Source organism: Phoxinus phoxinus, assembly GCF_949152265.1.
Source record: "Phoxinus phoxinus genome assembly, chromosome: 8".
In the NCBI taxonomy this organism is placed as follows: Eukaryota; Metazoa; Chordata; class Actinopteri; order Cypriniformes; family Leuciscidae; genus Phoxinus; species Phoxinus phoxinus.
The window spans coordinates 26,259,219-26,278,641 of record NC_136883.1 but is presented as its reverse complement, the minus strand read 5'-3'; the positions used below and the strand labels follow the sequence as shown (position 1 = coordinate 26,278,641).

The 19,423-nt window shown below is 36.4% G+C and overlaps 1 protein-coding gene across 4 annotated transcripts in view; it reads left to right on the top strand.

The window, feature by feature from the left end:
- The window catches only part of LOC307003011 (UPF0606 protein KIAA1549), a 54,566-nt gene that overhangs the window by 591 nt on the left and 34,552 nt on the right, over positions 1–19,423 (top strand). For all 4 annotated transcript variants that reach the window (XR_013798606.1, XM_079621050.1, XM_079621052.1 and 1 more), the window contains exon 2: positions 952–1,118. Coding sequence is in view for 3 of the 4 variants with exons in the window: in XM_079621050.1 (XP_079477176.1) it covers positions 1,034–1,118 (85 nt within the window). In the remaining variant the exon portion in view is untranslated. The remainder of the gene's footprint in view (positions 1–951; positions 1,119–19,423) is intronic.

Below are 19,423 nucleotides of genomic sequence, written 5' to 3'. Positions count from 1 at the left end.
GTTTTAATGCACAGTGAGTTCACAAGCCCTTGGCTTTAACTTGCATTGATTCTGAAGCATGCAGTAAGCCATATAGGCTATATGTCACCGTGTAAGTTTAGTCATTTGAATGGAGCACACTATACAACAATGTTTGGATCTCTGTGAGACTCGGTTCGTGTGATATTGCACGATTAAGATGTCCGATTCATGAAAACGAATCGCTCTTTTGAACTGGATCTTTTTGGTGAATCTATTGAACAGGTCTAAATGATTCGTTAACGAATCTGCCGGAATCGTTCCTGGTGATTCTCGAGTGGGGATTCCAATTCATGGAATTCAATTCAGTAAAGTGATTTGTACAGGATTTGATAAATAGGACAAAGTTCATTTAAAAGTCCATTAGCAGAAATTATATTAGTAAACGTACTGGAAATATGTGACTTACTATTGTATAACGGGGACACAGACTGCAACAAACAGCTGGGACTTTATAATAAACACCTATGTTAAAAGTGTCCTTCAGTGTAATAAACAGCAGTAAGTAACTTTACTGGAACGTTTAGAGTTTATAATATGTCACGCCAGGATGGAAGGGGCCACGCGATGACGTAATTGCGCCATGACGTAACTATCGTTACGAGCTGGTTCTTTAAAACGAATTGTTTGAAAGAACCGATTCGTGAAAATGAGTCGGACAAGTTAAGGAACAAAGGAACCGTACGGTCTACGAGCAGCACTTCACTTGTAGTGTCACTCAGTCAGCGCGAGGCAGCATGGCAATGCATTTTAGTGGTGAAAATATGCAGCTATAAATTAAAATTTAGGGTTTTAGTGATATGCAAGATGTCATTTGTTCGGTTTATGATTAAATCGTTAGATATTGTTACGGGAGTATTCATGAACTCATGTTCAAAAAGAGGACTGAAAATATGACCTAAATAACAGTGGTATTGTCTTCATCTGCTGCAGTTCACGGTGACTAGTTGAACGCGTGGATTGTCTCCTCGGATCACCTTGGACCAAACATGAGTTTCACTAAATTGAGGGTCTAATGATGGAGGAAGGTAGTCGGGTCACCGCGTGCGTGCTGCTGCTGATGTTCGTCTCCATGGTGATCGCTGATTCACCTGCTGCAGGTAAGTGATGTCATGGTCTGCTTCATGTGGGATGGGTGATCAGTTTGCAACCGGTAACTGAATGAGTTTGTTGGCAAGATGATAGGAATTTAGCCTTTCGTCGGAGACCTTTAAAACTGCTGTAATGCAATGCGAAGTTTTGAGGACAATGTTTCTCATTAGCAATTCATCTTCACATTTTGGTTTAATTTAAAAGCAGGCCAGGTTCAGAGTCATACCTGTTTGTCAACATGTTGATAAAATGTTTAGTTCGAAATTAATGTCAACATTAAGGCCACTTTTCTTGATTATCTGGAACTTACTGTGCAGATTTAAGTATCCATGATGACGGGTTTTTTTCTCACAAAAAACTTAATTTAAAACTTTTTTCATATATAATTTAGCAGCAGATACTTTAGAATAGTCGATTTTAAAATGAATTGAATAATATTTTCTAATGTCCTTTAATTTAAAAATGTGTGTTAATGTCTAGTTGTTTGAGTGATTGTTTCTCTCTCTCTCACATGTTGATTGTTTCTCTCTGTGGCCAATAATTCACTGGAAAAACACATTGTTGTCTGCACAAATCATGTTTATCCTCAAGTAGACATTGGATGTTGATTGGAAATCATTGACAACACGATATAAGAAGCATTTCCCCTTCATTTTAGAAGTATATTTAGCTATTGTACTGTATAGTAGCTGCATTTTATTATTTGCATTTAAAGTTTTGTTTTTTCCCTCCTGTCCATGACTCACAATATAACTTTCTTCTTTGTTTACACAATGCAAGCTATATAGCTTATAACTATATAGCTTTAACTTATAACTATATAAGCTTATAACTATATAAGGCCTTAATTTGAATTTCAAACTGTAACACCGTGTCTAGCAGCGCAGTGCGACGCGAAAAAAGACGGTAGAACCCATAATACTGGACCACTGGATGCGCTGCGGTGCGACACGACAAATCCCTGACTGTAAACTGATGACTCGTTCTATTTATGACGTACTCCAAGCACTCGCAATACTTCTCATAGGACAAACGGATTTACAACGATCGCTTTATTGTGTCCAGTGTAGACCGCTTCTAGCTGTTGCGGTGACGTATCAACGGTCGCGTCTGGTGTTGACACTGTGTAAGAGACTCATATCATTCAGAATCTAAAGCTCTGAGGTGCATGATAGAAAAACTGATGATACAGTATGATGTGTTTCTTTTTGCAAGGATGGAGGAATCTCTTAGTCTTTCTTAGCCTAGTCTTTCTTAGCCTAGTCTCTTTCTTTTCTATATCCTCAAAATATCTCAGGTCAGATTGGCTGTTGTCAACGTAATAATGAAGGATATTTTAGGCTACTAATCTTTTGTGTGGAACTTCTACATTGGCTCTTGAACCCTATGTCACTGACTCCAGTGTGTTGTCTTCGAACCAAAACAGTTCCTTCCGTTTACTGACAACTCTACAAATTAATATCATTTTTAATATCACTAACAATTTAGAAGATAGATGACAAATTATGCACACATACTCATCTTGCCTGTATGTCGATTATACTCTTTCACAGTCTTAAGGGTCAAAGAACTCTGTAAAGACAGAATAAGAACAAAAATCTAGGTTACAGAAAAAAAATAGTGCTGCTAGATGTTTTTTGTTGGTAGAAAAATCTTTAGATGCAATTGGATTCATGTACACGTTGCTCAAGTTCCAACTCAAGACTTGTGGTGAAGTTTTGCATTAATTTTTAAATAAATTGTCTATCATTCATTTAAGAAGACTCTCATAGATCAGCTGTCAGAGTAAACTTGACTGCTATGCGATGCATTCCAATTACCCGTCTATTTATGCTAAAAATCAAGATATTAGGAGCTTCATTGAGTGAAGTGATGGTGCATTTATATCTATTTCAGCATGTCACAAGCTGTATAAAAAAAATGGAATTGTTTATTTTCTGTGGTCCACTTCACTGATTCTTAAAGAGATATTTCACCCTAAAATGAAAGTTCTGTCTATTCACCGATATGTCAGTCCAAACCTGTATGACTTACTTTTGCAGAACACAAAATAAGATATTTTAAAGAACTTTGGGAACAAATCAACATTTGAGCCAATTGGTACAACTTCCATTGTATTGACAAAAAACAGCCATTTCTCAAAATATCTGTTCCACAGAAGAAAGAAAGTCATACAGTTTCCGAACGAAATGTGGCAGAAATTACATTTTTGGATGAACTATCGGTTTAAGTCAGGCCCATCAAAATATGTTATGAAAACCAACTAGGTAAGTCTGTTGTGGCACTTATTCAATCATGATCTCTCAAATTCAGAACATGAATTCTGTGGCTTCTCTTGAAAAAAAAAAAAAAAAAAGTCATTTTTGTTACCTGAAATCTTGATGCAAGAAACCCTTTCATGTTAGAGAACGTCAGAGAGCATGAGAACCTGGTTAGGTTGGGTCAGCACCTTCATTTAACCTGTGGATGAAAAATATATAGGTAGAAAATCTTTTATTTTTGTTCAGAAAATCTGTGTGTCCTGTAGATTTTTAATGAGAGTCAGGTCTACATTGAGTTTTAATCCTCTTTCCCCTGGTTCTTTTGACTATCTAGGTTCAACGAGTCAGTACAGAGATAATAATGATGCATATAGTTAATTAGGGCTGCACAATGTTGAAGAAGAAAAAAACGGACATTGCGATATTTTAATTTTTCTGTGATATATATTGCGATGTTGAAAAAATTCCACCAGATGGCTTGAATAGCTCTATTTGGAAATAAGTAATCATCCTACAATGATTTGGATGATTTTGTATAAGTGCATCTGCATGGAATATTATAAACAAATGACAAGCATAGATACTATAAAACAAATTAAATAAACCGTGCTTTGTTTTTCATGTAACAGTATTCAGGTACAGAAACTGAATAATCAAATGTAAAATAACACTGCATGTCGTCACTGTATAGCCAAATTAAAATATAATTAATGTTTGTTAAAGCTACAAAATTGATTTTCGGGTTGTGTTATTATTGTTATTGACCCAGACAGCAGCAGGTTTATTAGGCTGCTGTCACTTTAAGACTTTAATGCACGGATCCAATATAATGATATCCATTTTCTTTCTCGAATTGTTTACGTTAGATATAACCGACTGTGTGTGTAAATGAGGATACTCGCCGAGACGGGCATTTTGATATAATTTTAGCCCTATTTGGTAGTTTGAGTGATGGTTAATTATATAGGCTAATGCATTATTACCAAAGCTTAGTAGCTCATGCTTCCATCACCTTCTAACTTCATACATTTTGAAATTGCTCTGCAATTTTATACTTCATCTTGGTGTTGAGATTTAGGTCACAGTTTTTAATTTTTTCCTACAAAAAAAATATCGGAAAGGCTAGTTGTAATGAACATTAAAGGCATTAAACAGATATATATAAAGGACCTGACTGAGCACATGTTGCTAGTGTAGAGGAGAAAGGGGTGGTGGGTGGAGCCATCAAACTCCACCCACTCGTTCACGGGGTAGTTCAATAATAAGGTGTGCTACTTTTGAATCAAAGCCTGAGGACAGTGAGTTTGTGTGTATACATGTTCCTATTTATTCTTTTAATTGTAGCCAAAGTCCCAGCCTTCTCCCCAGCACGATATTAAGACTGCTTCCCTGAATCCCTGGCATCTAAATGATGTGAATTTAACTTTGAAAGCTGGGTGTTGCAGTACTGAATAAGTAGACTGACAGTAACAGAACTGAGTATACGAATGTGGCAGTATCAAAATTTAGACCACTTTCTTTAGTATTAAGCTTTTTGCCCTTCTTTATTCTTAGGGCCCTACAATTTCCGCGATGCAGAAAATGTAGACGAAATAACAGAATCCTGTTAAAAGTCCTGAATAAAAGTGTACATTTTCTTTATAAAATCTTGCTCAATTTAAAACTTTTGCATGGTAGTGTACAAGAATTTAAATAAGATTGCAGAGAGACTGATTTGGTTACATCATTCGCAATGTCTGTCCTAAAGTTTTATGCATAAAAACACATTACTCTATGGAGAAGTTGAATGAGATTTTACTTCCAGAATTCGACTGCCCAGAATTCAAATTCAACTCTTAAGGCAGTCTAGTTTAAATGAATAATTTTTGCTTATGGTTTTGAAGAAATCCTTGTCTTAAATGTCTTATCACCGATGGGAACCAGTACATGTACCGATGTTCCTTAGACCGAGATGAGAGCACTCAGTGGACACACGATCACCCAGGCGTAACCCTACTACTTATTCTTGTAATCGAAAAGCTCTCTCACAGAATTCATACAGGGTGTCAGAGCCCCCTGAAGAGCGTTGTTGAGTTTTGGGGATTGCAAGGAGCTCATCGAAAAACTCCTGGCTAATTACAAGTGTTGCTTCGTTTACAAATGAAACCTGATCTGTGAGGGATGACAATGAGTGCATTCATTATTCATCGCCTCTGGGACTGGGAACAGATCAATACGCCAGGCCCATCAAAAACCACAGGAGCTGGATGCTGAAGCCACTGGCTTCTGGACAAGCAAACAAAGTCCCATTGAGAAACTGGGATGGTTGGATACAAGCTTCTTTGATGGTGAACCCTTTCCTTGCCGAGGAGGACTTTGTGTATTTGAAAGATAATGATTTGGCTTTCACCATAGGGATGCATCAGCTTGTGGTCAAGGTCAGGTTAATTTAAAGTTAACTCGCATTCAAAGTAAACCTAAAGGGTGCCAAAATCAAAGCCGTTTAAACATAATTGATGTTCAAAATACACCAAGATGGGGTGGGATTTTAGACCAAAGAGATTTAATAGTGGGCAGAGTTACCCAGTTTAACATGACATAAAACCTATGCCAAATAGCACGCTTATATTCTTGTAGCCTTCACTTCCATGTGTTCAAGTAGGGTTTCCCATTTCAATTCAGAAGGGTCATATTCAACGATGGTTAAGACGGAAACCCTCTAGACTTACTATTTGTTTGCCTACTTTCATGTTAATTAGTTGTAATGAAAACAATTTGTCCTCATCATAGAGAAAGCGTGGAGCAAAGCTGTTTCTGCACAATTGTTCTAAGACATCTGCAAGTCATTTGGCCTTGTTTAGGGGTAAAACCCTTTTAACAAGGTAGTTTTCCACAGTCCTATAGTTTTTACATTCATAGAGCAGTTCATCTCATTTAATGGCCTTTATTGATGTTAAAGAAAAATCTGAAAACTTTGGTATGCATTAATGCCAAGCAAGTTTTTAATTCTGTGTTTTTAGCACACAATCTTGACGGACTGCCTGGCTTCAGCCAGCAAAATTTCAAAGTTAAGATGATATGCATTTGTCTGTCATGAAGAGACGCAGTTGTCTTGTTATGCAAATTTATTTTTTAAGGAGACAGCTTGTCTTTTCTTTGTTTGGAAGTACATTTTTATGTGAAATGTGAATTTCAACAAACCAAAGCACAGATCCCGACTCAGCACTGAGCTTCTCTGGGCTTTTTTTGTGAGTTTCATCAGCATAAGCACAAGACATTAGATCTGATTATAAGAAACTTTGGTCTTAAAGTTCCAGTTTTATGTCTGGGAATGTTTATACTGAATACCAGAATTTTCGTTTTGGAAAATTCCACGATTCCACTACGGTTTACACCAATTACTCTATTAAACTACTATTTCCTAACTAGGCATGGGACTTTTTTTCTTTTGGTAAAAATCTGGATTTGTAGTCAACACTTATTTCCCAGCATTTGTTCTGTAGAGCACTCATTTGAAGTGACACTTAAAGATAAGAGGGCTCTATTTTAGTTGTTAGTCAAAGGAACTAAGTGAATGGGGGCCTGTGAGGCTGAGATAGCGCTGAGCTCGTGTCAGTGACGTCACTTATCAGTCAGGCTATTTTACACCATCTATTCAACAGTGACCTCCACTACAGATCTATATACTGATATTTCATCCATCCCATTTCATCGTCTTTGTTTTGAACGTATCCTTTTGTGATCTATAATTTAGTGTAGTTTGAATTGTCATTTCTGGGTTTTATTACTCCATAAACTCATTTTATGGACTACATTTAATGCTGTAAGACCGTATGTGCCAAATTCACCCACATGCCGATTGATTATAGTTCACAAATGTGGTCTACGAATACATCCCAGCATTTTGATTCTGTTGTGAACTTGAGTTGAGGTAACTGTGACAGAAGGCTGACATGGATGTCCATATTGCATTGGGTTCACATATCTGTACGGTTCAACACATGTCTGGATCATCTCACACCGAACAGATGGTTACATCTGAGCACAGCCGGGTTTTTGGGGAATTAATTGTTCAATCTGAAATGTAATAAAATAGATTAAATCATACATTTAAAAAAATCATGGGAATTGGAGTATTAAAAGAAAACTCATATTTCACGTACACACTTATTTTGGTACTTTGCTTTTGAAGAAAAATCAATACTAAAAGATTAGTAACAATAATACCATTAAGCATTGCCCTCGATCTTTCATAATCATCATAATTTGCACCATGTTTTACAGAGGTTGTCAAACCATTTCACCTGATGGAGTTTGAGTGTAAGAGGTGCTTCTTTCTTTCCCTTCTACGGGAGTCCAGCTGCTTTGTAGTCGAAGGGTCCACAAGTTTATTCAGTGAGTTCAGTCCAACCCTAAAAAAATGAAGCCCTCACAGTGACAGTCTTCAGGGCCTCTCCGGTTACAGCCCTGGCCTTCCTGTCTTCCGAAGAAGGCTGAGGGAGTAGGGGAGGAACGTGTAGGGAACTTGAGCGTCCTCCAGTGAATTACACAATAAGCCAGCTATGGAAAAGTCTGCTTCTCTGGAGACCATCCCAATGTTAGGAGTTAAAGTGTGTCCCCACCTTCCTCATTACATCCCCTCGTCTGTCTTTCCTCAAGTCTTTCTGCAACCGTTTGTATTCAAGTTTGTCTCGAGTGTATTAGCACACAGGAACAAGGTTATGCACCATTCAGAATTGATTTGAGAATTTCCAATTCTTAAATTCTCGGTTTTGCCGAATGCTGTGCAGGAGAGATGGACCAGCAGACATAACCTCAGTCAGATCAATGGAAACCGCCAGAGAAAGTGTTTCGCCTAACATGACTCTACTCTGCCTGTGTGCCATGTTAGGTAACACGTTCCAGGCTGATTTTTCTCAAAACAGCCTGATTTTTCTCAGCCTCTCAACCAGATGTTAGCCTGCAAAATTCAGGTGAATTTGACTATTAGTACTTTAACTTTGGAAAATTTTCTCAGGCTTATGTTTGCAATAACATGACTTTTAGTGACACGAAGGAAGCCACTGTTGCGCTGTTTATGCTGTTCTTGCTCATTTTCTGTCTGTACTGTGTAGTATCTCAATCTGTGGATATACATGGGAAGTTTCAGTTGTCGCGAGCACTTAGCTGATAAGACAAACAACAGAGCTCTGTTCATTGTCAGAGAGGCCAATCGCACATCGTTATTTTCTTTACTTTGTTTTAGAAAGAAATAATTTTTTTTATTCAGCAAGGATGCATTAAATTGATCAAGAGTGACAATAAGAAAGTTTACGTTGCTACGAAAGATTTTGGTTTTCAAATAAATGCTGTTCAAGTGGTTAAATTTTACTTGGCCAGCTAAAATTTTCACTGGCCCCCACCACAAAATAATGATAAATCAATCAAATAAAACAGTTATTGTTTTCATTAGTTTGTTTTTTTGACCCATGTAACCTTGTATTATAATAAATAAGGTTATTATGACACCAGCGAATATAAATGTAAATCCTTATATTAAAGACAAGTAAACAGTCAGCAATAAAATAAGAACAAATAGCCTAATTTAATTACAAGCAATAGCACAAATAAATACAATTGAACTAATGTACAAATTGTAAGTTTTTTTTTAAGTTTTCAGGTTCAGAAATTAAAAATAGATTAATCCTTATTGAAGTAAAACCCATTATTCAGTCAAGAGCAGTGAACACTGCGAAACCTATTCTCTTGTGTTCCATGGAAGAAAGAAAATCATAAAAGTTTGCAACATAACATCAGTAAATGATGAAAGGTGAAATATTTCTTTCAAAAAATTAATGGGATATATATCTGATTTCCATTTTAAATCCATGTTATTTTCAGCTTGAATTGAGCTCATTTACAAAAATATGAAAGTATAGACCACAAACAAGACTGGCTGAAGAATATATTACATGTTGTAAATGTAATGTAAGAGAAACCACCTAAAACAACAGTCTTCCTCTCATAAAAGCATTCTGAGATAAAAAGGAATATCAGCACAGACTCTGCCTTGATTGTTCGATTAGGCTGCGCACTGGGAGTCTGTGCCAGCGTTAGGCAGAGGCAGTCACGCAATGGGATCAGCTTAAAACAAAAACATGTGTGGGCAAAGGGGTTTGAATTAATACCAAAGACCTTTCCTTTGCTTTTTCTTTCTTTCTTTTTTTTAACCATCTTTTTTTTCTGGAATAGCAACAACCATCAAATGAGCCTTTCCCTAGAATGAGCCTGGCAAATGGAAGGAAATGACATCATTAGTGGGGTTGTAATTTGTGGCTCAGTGTTTTCTGCAGTAGATTTTGGCTATAGTCTTGTTGTGTGTTTCACAGCTGCTCCCTTCAAATTAGGCTGTGTAGTCTAACCCTGAAAGTTGCAGGTAGGACGTCTTGTAAATTTCTGTGTGATTTGGGACTGAGCAGTTAACTACATTTAACAAATTAAACTAAGAATCAGTCATTAACTGGTTTACACAAACAACAAAAGTTACCATGATACTTTGGTAACCTGTTAGTTGATAAACATAACGCTGAACGACATTAATGATTTCCTTGTAACTCCATTTGAGCTCGATTTTGGGAAAATGTTAATAATATAATGACACATGCAAGTGCCACAGCACTTACTTTGACAACATGGTGTTAGTAGCGGTTCTACACTAACCTGCAATTTTCGCTGGTTTCAAAACACATCACGCTGGATATTACCTGTCATTCATTTTCATAATACTTTAACAGTTGGTGACATACCCTTGGAAAACTCCTGAGATCCAAAAGCTAATGCCAGTGACTTGCCTATCATCATAGGCTTTTGGATCTCAGGAGTTTTCCAAGGGTATGTCACCAACTGTTAAAGAAGACTTGACAGCTGAGCGCGGGAATATTTTGTAGCACTATAAACTTCTTTACTGTCACATCTAATCACTTTATTGCATCCTTGCTGAATAAAAGTATTAATTTATTTACAAAAAAAAAACATACTGACCCCAAAATTTTGAGCAGTCGTGTATAATAAGCCTTATATGGCAAGTTATGTGCCAAAGCACTATGGTATGTCCATGTGATGGACACTGCACCACTGTACCAAGTTACCACTTTTTTACAGTACTTTTTTTTGTAAGTTGGAAAGGCAGAAGAAAATTAGTCTCTTTTATGAAATGATCTTTAAACTCAGCGTTCATTAGTGAGGCTTACAAATAACAGACTGTCAAATTAATCTGATATTAGCATTGAGTATTTGACAATAAGAAATAATCACAAGTATCATACTGTCTGGATCATTGTTTAATGTAGCCTACTTGTACGTGACAAAATCATTCTCTGTGTCAATGATTGTTAAGAGACAATCAGATTTTGTCTTTGTTTGGAAAAATTTATTGGGTTATTTCTCCCACTTACCACTGGACAGGAGTTTAGGGAGGAGCAAATTACATTTGGGTGTGCTAAACTGAATCATTTACCGGTATGGGTTTGATCTCATTTTCAGCTTGCTTGTGGTTTCAGCCTAAGACGTCATCCTGTTCTCAAAGACAAAGATAGAGAGAGACAGAAAGACATACTGACAGCGACCATACAGTAATCCTGTTTCTGCTGCAGATTCATTTAATTTTAGATCCCTTTGTTTTTATTTTGAAAGCATTATGCAACACACTTCATCTGTTGTTTATAGAGGAAGTCATCAATAGGTCGGAACTGTTATTTTATTATTGGTGTGGCCATGAAGAGCTCGAAATAGAGTAGCTCAGTGTTTCCTTTTGTGATGATAATTACCTCACTGTCTCTGTAGTTCTTTTGTCTAAATTTCTTTTTGTCTTTGACAAAAACAGCCTGCTTTTAAACTCCTTTTCAGTGTTTTCCAACAGTTTTAACATCAAGTGTCACGCCAACAGCAAATGTAGAAATATTTATTTAAAGGGCGCCTATTATGACATTTAAAATGTTCCTAATGTTGTTGTGGGAGTTCCCAACAACAGTTTTACATGCATGCAATGACAAAAAACACTTTTGTTGTCGTATAATATGCATTTATTTTTACCTGATTTGCTCACCGACTCCCAAATGATTCGTTCAACGACTAATTTTTTCAAACCCCTCCTTTGCGCGACGCTAATCTGCGATTGGTCAGATGACCCAGCAGTGTTTACAGAGATAATACTTATTGTTTAACACGGAGTACAATGATGCTTTTATCAATTAAATTGTGTTATAATAATGATTATAGTCCACTGCTTTGTAGTTTGTAGTTAAAAACTAAAAATAAGATGAAGAATTTAATGTTATGTTAGCGAGCATAGCCCAGAGTTCATATTGTAAAAGCACAATCAGTCTTTGTTTGCATTAGCCCGATTAAGCATAACGTAAAAAAAAAAAAAAAAAAAAAAAAATGCAGTTACGTTACTACGAGGTATTACTCTATTCTTTAAGACAACTCCGAAAACAACGACAAACACTTCACATATCTCAATACAATTGTCATTGAAGACCTAGAAGTTAAACGGTGCTTACACAACAAACAAAATAATTATTAAGCATGCTACATAAAACATAAAAGCAACAATTATTAATAACACTTACAGGTTGTGATACGGAGGAGGAAGCTGATGCAAATATATTTGGAACTGAACCTTCCTTCAATATCAGCCGGCTCGCGAATCCAAGTTTGATTGCTTTTAAGTTGGTAAAGCAGTCGTCTTCAAAATGGCGCGAACAAAGCACAACTCGGACTATACTTCTGTGGTATAGTTATATATATGAATTGTTGCCACTTAGTCTTCAAATGCTCCTCCTTGGGCAGATGAAAAAAGTTGGCTTTTGAGCCGCACTTCAGAACACAGCGTCTCGTCGACATGATGTTTTAAAGTTTTCCCTGGCCTTGGAGCGCAATAAGTGGGCGTATCGTATTCAAATAACTTGACAAGTTGACGTCATCTAGTCAGAGAAAAAGCTTCGGTCTTCTAACGATTCATAAAAATGACTCCGAGTCGACTCTTACTTTTGAAAGACAGTAACTTTATATACGGTGCACTTTCATATTTCAAACTTTGTAGGATGTTTTTTTTCACTTATATCTATGTTACACACTACATGAAAGGTAAATTTCCAAATTCCATAATAGGTTCCCTTTAATCTTGAGCTTTCAAATTTAGTTCTGTATTATGTACTTACGGTAATTATATCATTGTGTTCTGTGTACATAATTTAAGGTCCAATAAACTTTTATTGACTGGTTTTGTAAGCATACCCTGTCCCTTAAACTGCCACCCTTCACAAAAAAACAAAAACAAGCTCAACAAAATCAACAATAGTTTATGATACTTACACAGTTTGTCCATCAAGATCATTTTCACAAATGAACACAACTTTTATGAATTTTGAAGCTATGGCTATAAACGAACTACGCCACGGTAGTTCCGACAACTTTTTCAGTTTTTATCTAAAAACATTTCCCAGAAAGTTTGAGTTAGAATAGTTTATAAGAGCACAATTATAACCGAAGCTGTAAAAGCAGACTGAGCTTACCTGTTCGGCATGATGATGTTTAATGTCCCTGACAGCCTCTGTAGTCCCATTTAGCCACTTGTAAGCAGCCGCCTTTTTCAAGACACGCTGGGGCTAATACTGATGTATTTTATGTCATAGAACAAAATGTATAGTATCCTGAGCTTGTTAACCAGAGACATTATTTCAGCCATTTAACCAAAAAACTCAAATAAGCCAAGCATTGAGATGATTTGCAACAGTGCGCTTTAACTGAACGCTTGAGAGCTTCGCTCTCCGTCTTTAGAGTCTTCAATAGAATTGAAGGCGAGTAAAAATATATCTGTGCTGAACTTATTCTTAGCCTCTAACTCAATAGCTAGTAAAATCAGCTAAATTAGTAATTGTTGTAAAATGTAGTCTACTGTTGCTAAACTGAAGGATGCTCTAATAAAAACTGCGTTTAGCCGCGAAAGTGATACTGTTACTGAAACTGCTTTCTGTACGCACGCTCTGAGACAGAGTGGAACATGGACAAGCTTTATAGTACTTTGGGCTTATGGGTTCATGCCTAAACGTCAAATACACACTGAAATGTGTCAAAATGCCCACCTTAGTAAGTATTTGCTGAAACACTGTTGGTTGTGTCTTAAGTGAACACGAACAGTTGGTGTTGTTTTATATTTAATTACTTTCTGTTGAGTATTTCTTTCACAGAAATGCTATATTTGTTAAGTTCTAAGCTGTTCCTAATCATCTCTTAAGATGGGGAATAATAGGAATATGGACAGGAATATGTTGCACATGTTTTATTTTTTCTGCTGTTGATGACCACAGGTTTAAATTAAACTGGTAGCAAATATTTTGTAAAACTTTTAAAAACTGCACATTTATCGCATATATGCATCGTCCCAATGACATTTACATTTGCATCGTACACATATTGCTTGGGTAGATCTCGCGGTCTGTGAAAATGATAGCTCTAACTATTGTTCATGCATTACACGGTTGCATTTCTGTACCAGGTGGCAGAGGGAGTCTTTGCTGCACTGTTGTGTGGAGTCATGGTATTTCCCCTGCTGCCCGTCTGTCGGGCGAGAGGCTCCTTGCCATTACTCATGATAAACACTGCTCATTAGGCTGAAGGTGACTCTCTTACAATTAATTATTGAACTTGTCCGCCGATCAGGATTATTAAGTCACTCCATCATTAATTACTTAATTGTCTTGAATGTTGTCAGAGTTTATGTTGGTGCCATTTTACATAATTCCACTTGGTCTGGCTCACCAAAAGTTACAAGAACATATTGTTAAAATACTAGGTTCAAAGGTTAAACTTTGAAACATCTTGTAAATATGTCTCTTATTTCTGCCTCTGTTCCAGTTTCACTAAAGACGGCTGATACTCCTATCCTTAAAAAAACAAAAACAAATCTGGACCCAAATGACTAATTATCTCCCAATCTACCGTTTGTCTCAAAAATCATGGAAAAGGTTGTTGCCCCTCAATTGCAGTCATTTATAGGTTTGATATATTTCAGTCTGGTTTTCGCTCGCATCACAGTATTGAAACTGGCCTAGGAAGGGTTATCAATGACCTCTTACATTCTGGTGACTCAGGCAACCTCTCCATACTCTTATTACTTAACCTCAGCTTTTGATACTGGCTGTCATAAGTTCTTACTCATGGACCTCTCAGAGATTAGTATCTCAGGAGCTGCGTTCTCCTGGTTTTCCTCCTATCTGACAGACAGACAATACTACATCACCATGCACAATTATAAATCTTCCACTTTCTTCCTCAAACAGGGTGTTCCACAGGGTTCAGTTCTCGGCCCACTACTATTTATTATTTATATTATGCCTCTCGAACAAATTATTAGCCACAATGGTTTTTAATACCACTGTTATGATGGATATATACTGCTTGCCGACCAGATTCTATTCACCAGACTGCATCACTATCGTCATGTATCAGTGAGTTAAAGACCTAGCTAAACTCCAATTTTCTCAGTTTGAATCTGACTAAAACAGAAATCTTAATTCCCGGTCCCCCAACTCTAACAAAAAATTTAACTAATGCTACCAGACTTGACCTTGAAGCTACAGCAATTATTCCACTCACTCTTCACTGACCTTCAATGCTTATATTAGTCAACTCTGTAAAGCTGCATTTTTTTTCAACTTCGTCGTATTGCCAAACTCCTTCCCTATGTCAGCCTAATAGATGCTGAATTATTAGTACATTTATCACATCTCGCCTCAATTACTGTTGTGCTCTTTTTTTCTTTTTTTTCTGGACTACTATTTCTCATTTGCAATATATGCCGCAAGAATATTAACTTGACTAAATACTCTGCTCATATCATTCCTATTCTATTTAACCTCCACTGTCTACCTGTGTCTTCCCTTATGACTTACAAAATTCTTCAACTTGCCTTTAAATCACTCGCTCCTTCTTACCTCTCTGACTTACTTTCTCCTTATATTCCCTCTCGACCTCTCCGATCTTCTGGCTGTGAACTTCTATGTGTACCGAGAGTTCGTCTACCGTCTATTGGTGGTGGGTCTTTCTCCATCCTAAGCTATGGAACTCTCTGCCCCCTGCCTCTTAGGACAATAACTACATGAATTTTAGTCTTAACTTAAAACCAATTTGTTTAAGCAATATTACCGGTGTGTTTCTTCTTAAAAATTTTCCATAACTCTGTGTATCAGTCATAATGCTTCCTAAAGTACCATTAGTCATGTACACCTGACTTATGCTTCAACTGCCCACCTTTCTATGCTGTCTGTAGTCTGTAATTACATTGTTATAGTTTCTGTTTGTATTCGACTGTTTGCACTAGCTATGCGATATGCAACTGCAATCGCTCATGTCCTGGACTGGGCAAATTTCTACTGTTTATTTAACTGATTATGTTTTAAATGACTGTCTGTTCCTTACTGTTATTGTGAAGCATCCTTGAGCTTGGGAAAGGTGCTATATAAAATAAAATAATTTCTTGAACAATTGTTTGGTTTTTGATTAATTAAAATTGATTATTTAAACTGATTCAAGTAAATGTTTTATTTTATTTATTTATTTATTTACTTTTGTGTTTTCCTTTATGCCAACACAGATAATTGAGAGCACAAATAATTTTTTGTAACTTGTTTTTTTTTTTAATTCTTTTCTTGTTTTCGTGGCTTAAAGCTACACTGTGTAGGAATTACTCCCATCTAGCATTGACATTGTATACTGCATGACTACCAACTGAATATTACTTTCTAGCCCTCCCATTCCGAGGGCGTTTTAACTCCTACGGTGGCCATATTATTTCAAATCTGCTGGCAGTCGCGAGTAATCTCCCCCTTGCATTCGTCACGGTGCCACTGAGTGTAAAAACGCGAAAGGCGAATCTTGAATTTCCCAGTATGTCCCTCTTTGGCTAATGTATTTTCAAGATGGAGGCGCAACATGGCTTCCACCATTCAAGCAGCACACCCGTATGTATTATAAATGGCAGATTTATGCTTACGAGAATAGCCTACTTGATTAGTTGGTAGAAGTAATTATACATTAATGAGCACATATAACTTTGAAAGAACAAAGTGTGTTTTTCTAAGAATCAACTTAAAAAATTACACAGTGTAGCTTTAACACCAAGAATGTATATGGTTTGAAAATGCCTGACAGCCATTGAGATTTAATTTAAATGTATTTTTGTTTCGGTTTTAATTAGGCCTGTGTTTTTAAGGGTCAGACAAATGTTCGTACATGGGGATTTAAGCCATCTATGCTATTTTTGTATTTTTACTGACAGAAATAATAGTAGGGTACAGATTGGACTGTTCTGCAGGTTTTTGATTGACTTAACTAGAGTCATTTTCTTGTTGAAAAAGACTTGTACTAAGGGACAGAGTCCTCTGCTTTGCTTGTCAGTCATTGATGTGTTACATGACTTGCCTTTGTAGTGTTTTCAAAACTGGGTCAACAGCCCATTTTGATTGGCCTAGCACAGAAAAACATGGGTGGTTGTGGCTTTTAATGTTTTATTGAATTGCTCCTGAGGGAATAGAAATCTAAATGTTCGAAAGCTAATCTAATGAGGTCAGAGGTCAGGCAGTAATCTGTGCCTCTTCTGTCCTGTTTGTTAACTTTAGTCTTGCTCAGTGACCTGAGAAATGGTGGATCAGCAATTGATGTTTGGTTGAGATAGTTGAACACATTAGTATTCACCCGTGTGTCATTTAAACCACTTATTGCCACAGTAAGACTAATTCATGACTCTCGCCTTCCCTCTCAAAGAGACTCGTACATCAAACTGTGGATATTGATGATTCCTATGAGTTTTACAGCTTCATCAATCATGCAGATGAAATTCCATAATTTTGCTTTAATAATGAACTTGCAGGTTCTTTAACGCTGTACACCAACATTGCTTTACAATGCAAGAGACTGTGTACCAATTTGCATACTATTTACTAATTGGCATACTATATACTAAGTAGTATGCAAGATGAGAATTAAAGTCATAATGCATAAAAAAAAGTAATCTAAAGGTATCATGATTCTAAAGTTTATTTGTGTGGCTTTTCAAAAAAAGTTAGATAAATTGATTGATTGTATTTTAAGCTAGTGACAATATTTTGTGACTATTCCTTTGTTATTATTGTTTAATAAAAGTGAGTTTTCTTTTTTTATTATTTAATAAAAGTGAGTTTTTAAGTTAAATATGTTTAAATGCATGAACTTTATGGTAAAATATCTGAATTTTAAGGTATTCAAATAAATAGCTATTATGCAAATACTTGCAATGCATGCAAACTTAAGATGAAATATGACACAATGCAATGGAGAAACCAACGAAAAAACAATGTAAATATCACTTGTGAACAATATATTTATTGTATATAATTTCTAATCAGGGCCATACCCACCATTGAGTTATTTTTCCAAGGAGTTAATAGTAAAGGTTGTGAAATAATTGCCTAAGATTAACTCTACTTCGGTGCATCAAGGATATTGAACAATGTTGATAACCAACCTTCTCATCTGAGCTGCCTCAGTGATTAGATAGTGCTCATCAATGTCAAAATGTTTGATGACCAATCAAATTAAAGTAGGTGTGCTTTGTCCACAGAAGCTGCTGAGCGCAAATTCCAACACTGCGCTTCCGTTCATTAAAGTGCAAGATAAAATAAAAGTATATTTGAGAGCTGTTTTATGATAGAAATTGTAAACGACTGACAGAAATAATCGGGGATGCAAACTAATACACTTTTGTCTAATTTTGCCATTTTGAATTAAAAATAGGCTATATAATTTACATGATGCATGTAATATAATTCGTAACTGTCAATGTGACGACGAGACAAGAAACATTAACAAAGCCGTTTTCATCATATTAGGTATAAGATTAATAGTTTTAATTTAGTTAAAGGGGTCATGAACTGGCTTTCAAAAAAAAAAAAAAATTATTGTCTGAGGTCAACTTATGACGTTCGCTTGGTTTTTACATTCAAAAACATCAGAATGAATAAGTAATAGTCTATTTTCTACCCTGGTTTTGAGCCTAGCTCCTGAAACGCTCTGTTTTTATGGGCGTGCCGCATTGAAGACTTGGAAGTAAACGCCCACTGCTATGATTGAATAACAGTTTTGCATATTAAATGAGTTTCATGTAATGTGCGAATCGGGGGCCGGGGCTGTTGAAGTGGGCGTCGATCTTCTTCTGCAGAGGCGGTGTTTGATACCCTTTGACGTCATAGATCTCCACTTTGAAAAACCTGTCGTTCGCTGTGCCTGGTGTCAATAAAAGCTTTTATTGGACTAACAAAGGAAGTTTTCAGTTCTCAGAAACTTACAGGATATTCTTATAGTATGATGACCTCTTATATGTCAAAAGCTCAAGAACAATTTTATTTCTCAGTTCATCACCCCTTTAACAGTAACAACATGGTTGTCTTAAATGTCTTTAAGACTTTACCTAAGGCTTTTTAAGATGGTTAGTGTTTTTTCGTTTCTTGCTGCCATTGTTAAGGTCTAACAACTGTTTCTTCTACTTCAGGCTCTCTCTGTTATTTAGTTGATCATCTGTTTTACACAGCTGCCTGCTTTATAGGGGCTTCAAACACTTGACCCAGAGCATGGCAGTGAGTAACGCAGTCTTGTATACTATCAAATAACTATTTACTCTCAAGAAGCCCAAACACGGAGCATACTGACCTGGTTAATGTAGTATAAGATATTATTTATTTTGTGCATTGACTTTTTAATAAAATTTAAATCACACAACAGCAATCCCATAATTAATGCCAAAAAGTGGACTTGGCTGATGCTGTGGATCTTTCTCTAATTGGCTCTTTTGATATCAGAGCCAGAGTGTTATAATATGGCATGTTCTCCCTTATATCCATGTCTTTTGTCTCTCTCTTTTTTTTTTTTTGGTCTAAATATAGAATTGTGGGTCACAAGTCGTCTGTATGAAGCACATGTGTCTGGGGGATTCTTCAGAAGGCTGAGTGATGTCAGTTATTGCTTTATCACAAATGGCTCATGCTTTGAATCTCAGACGT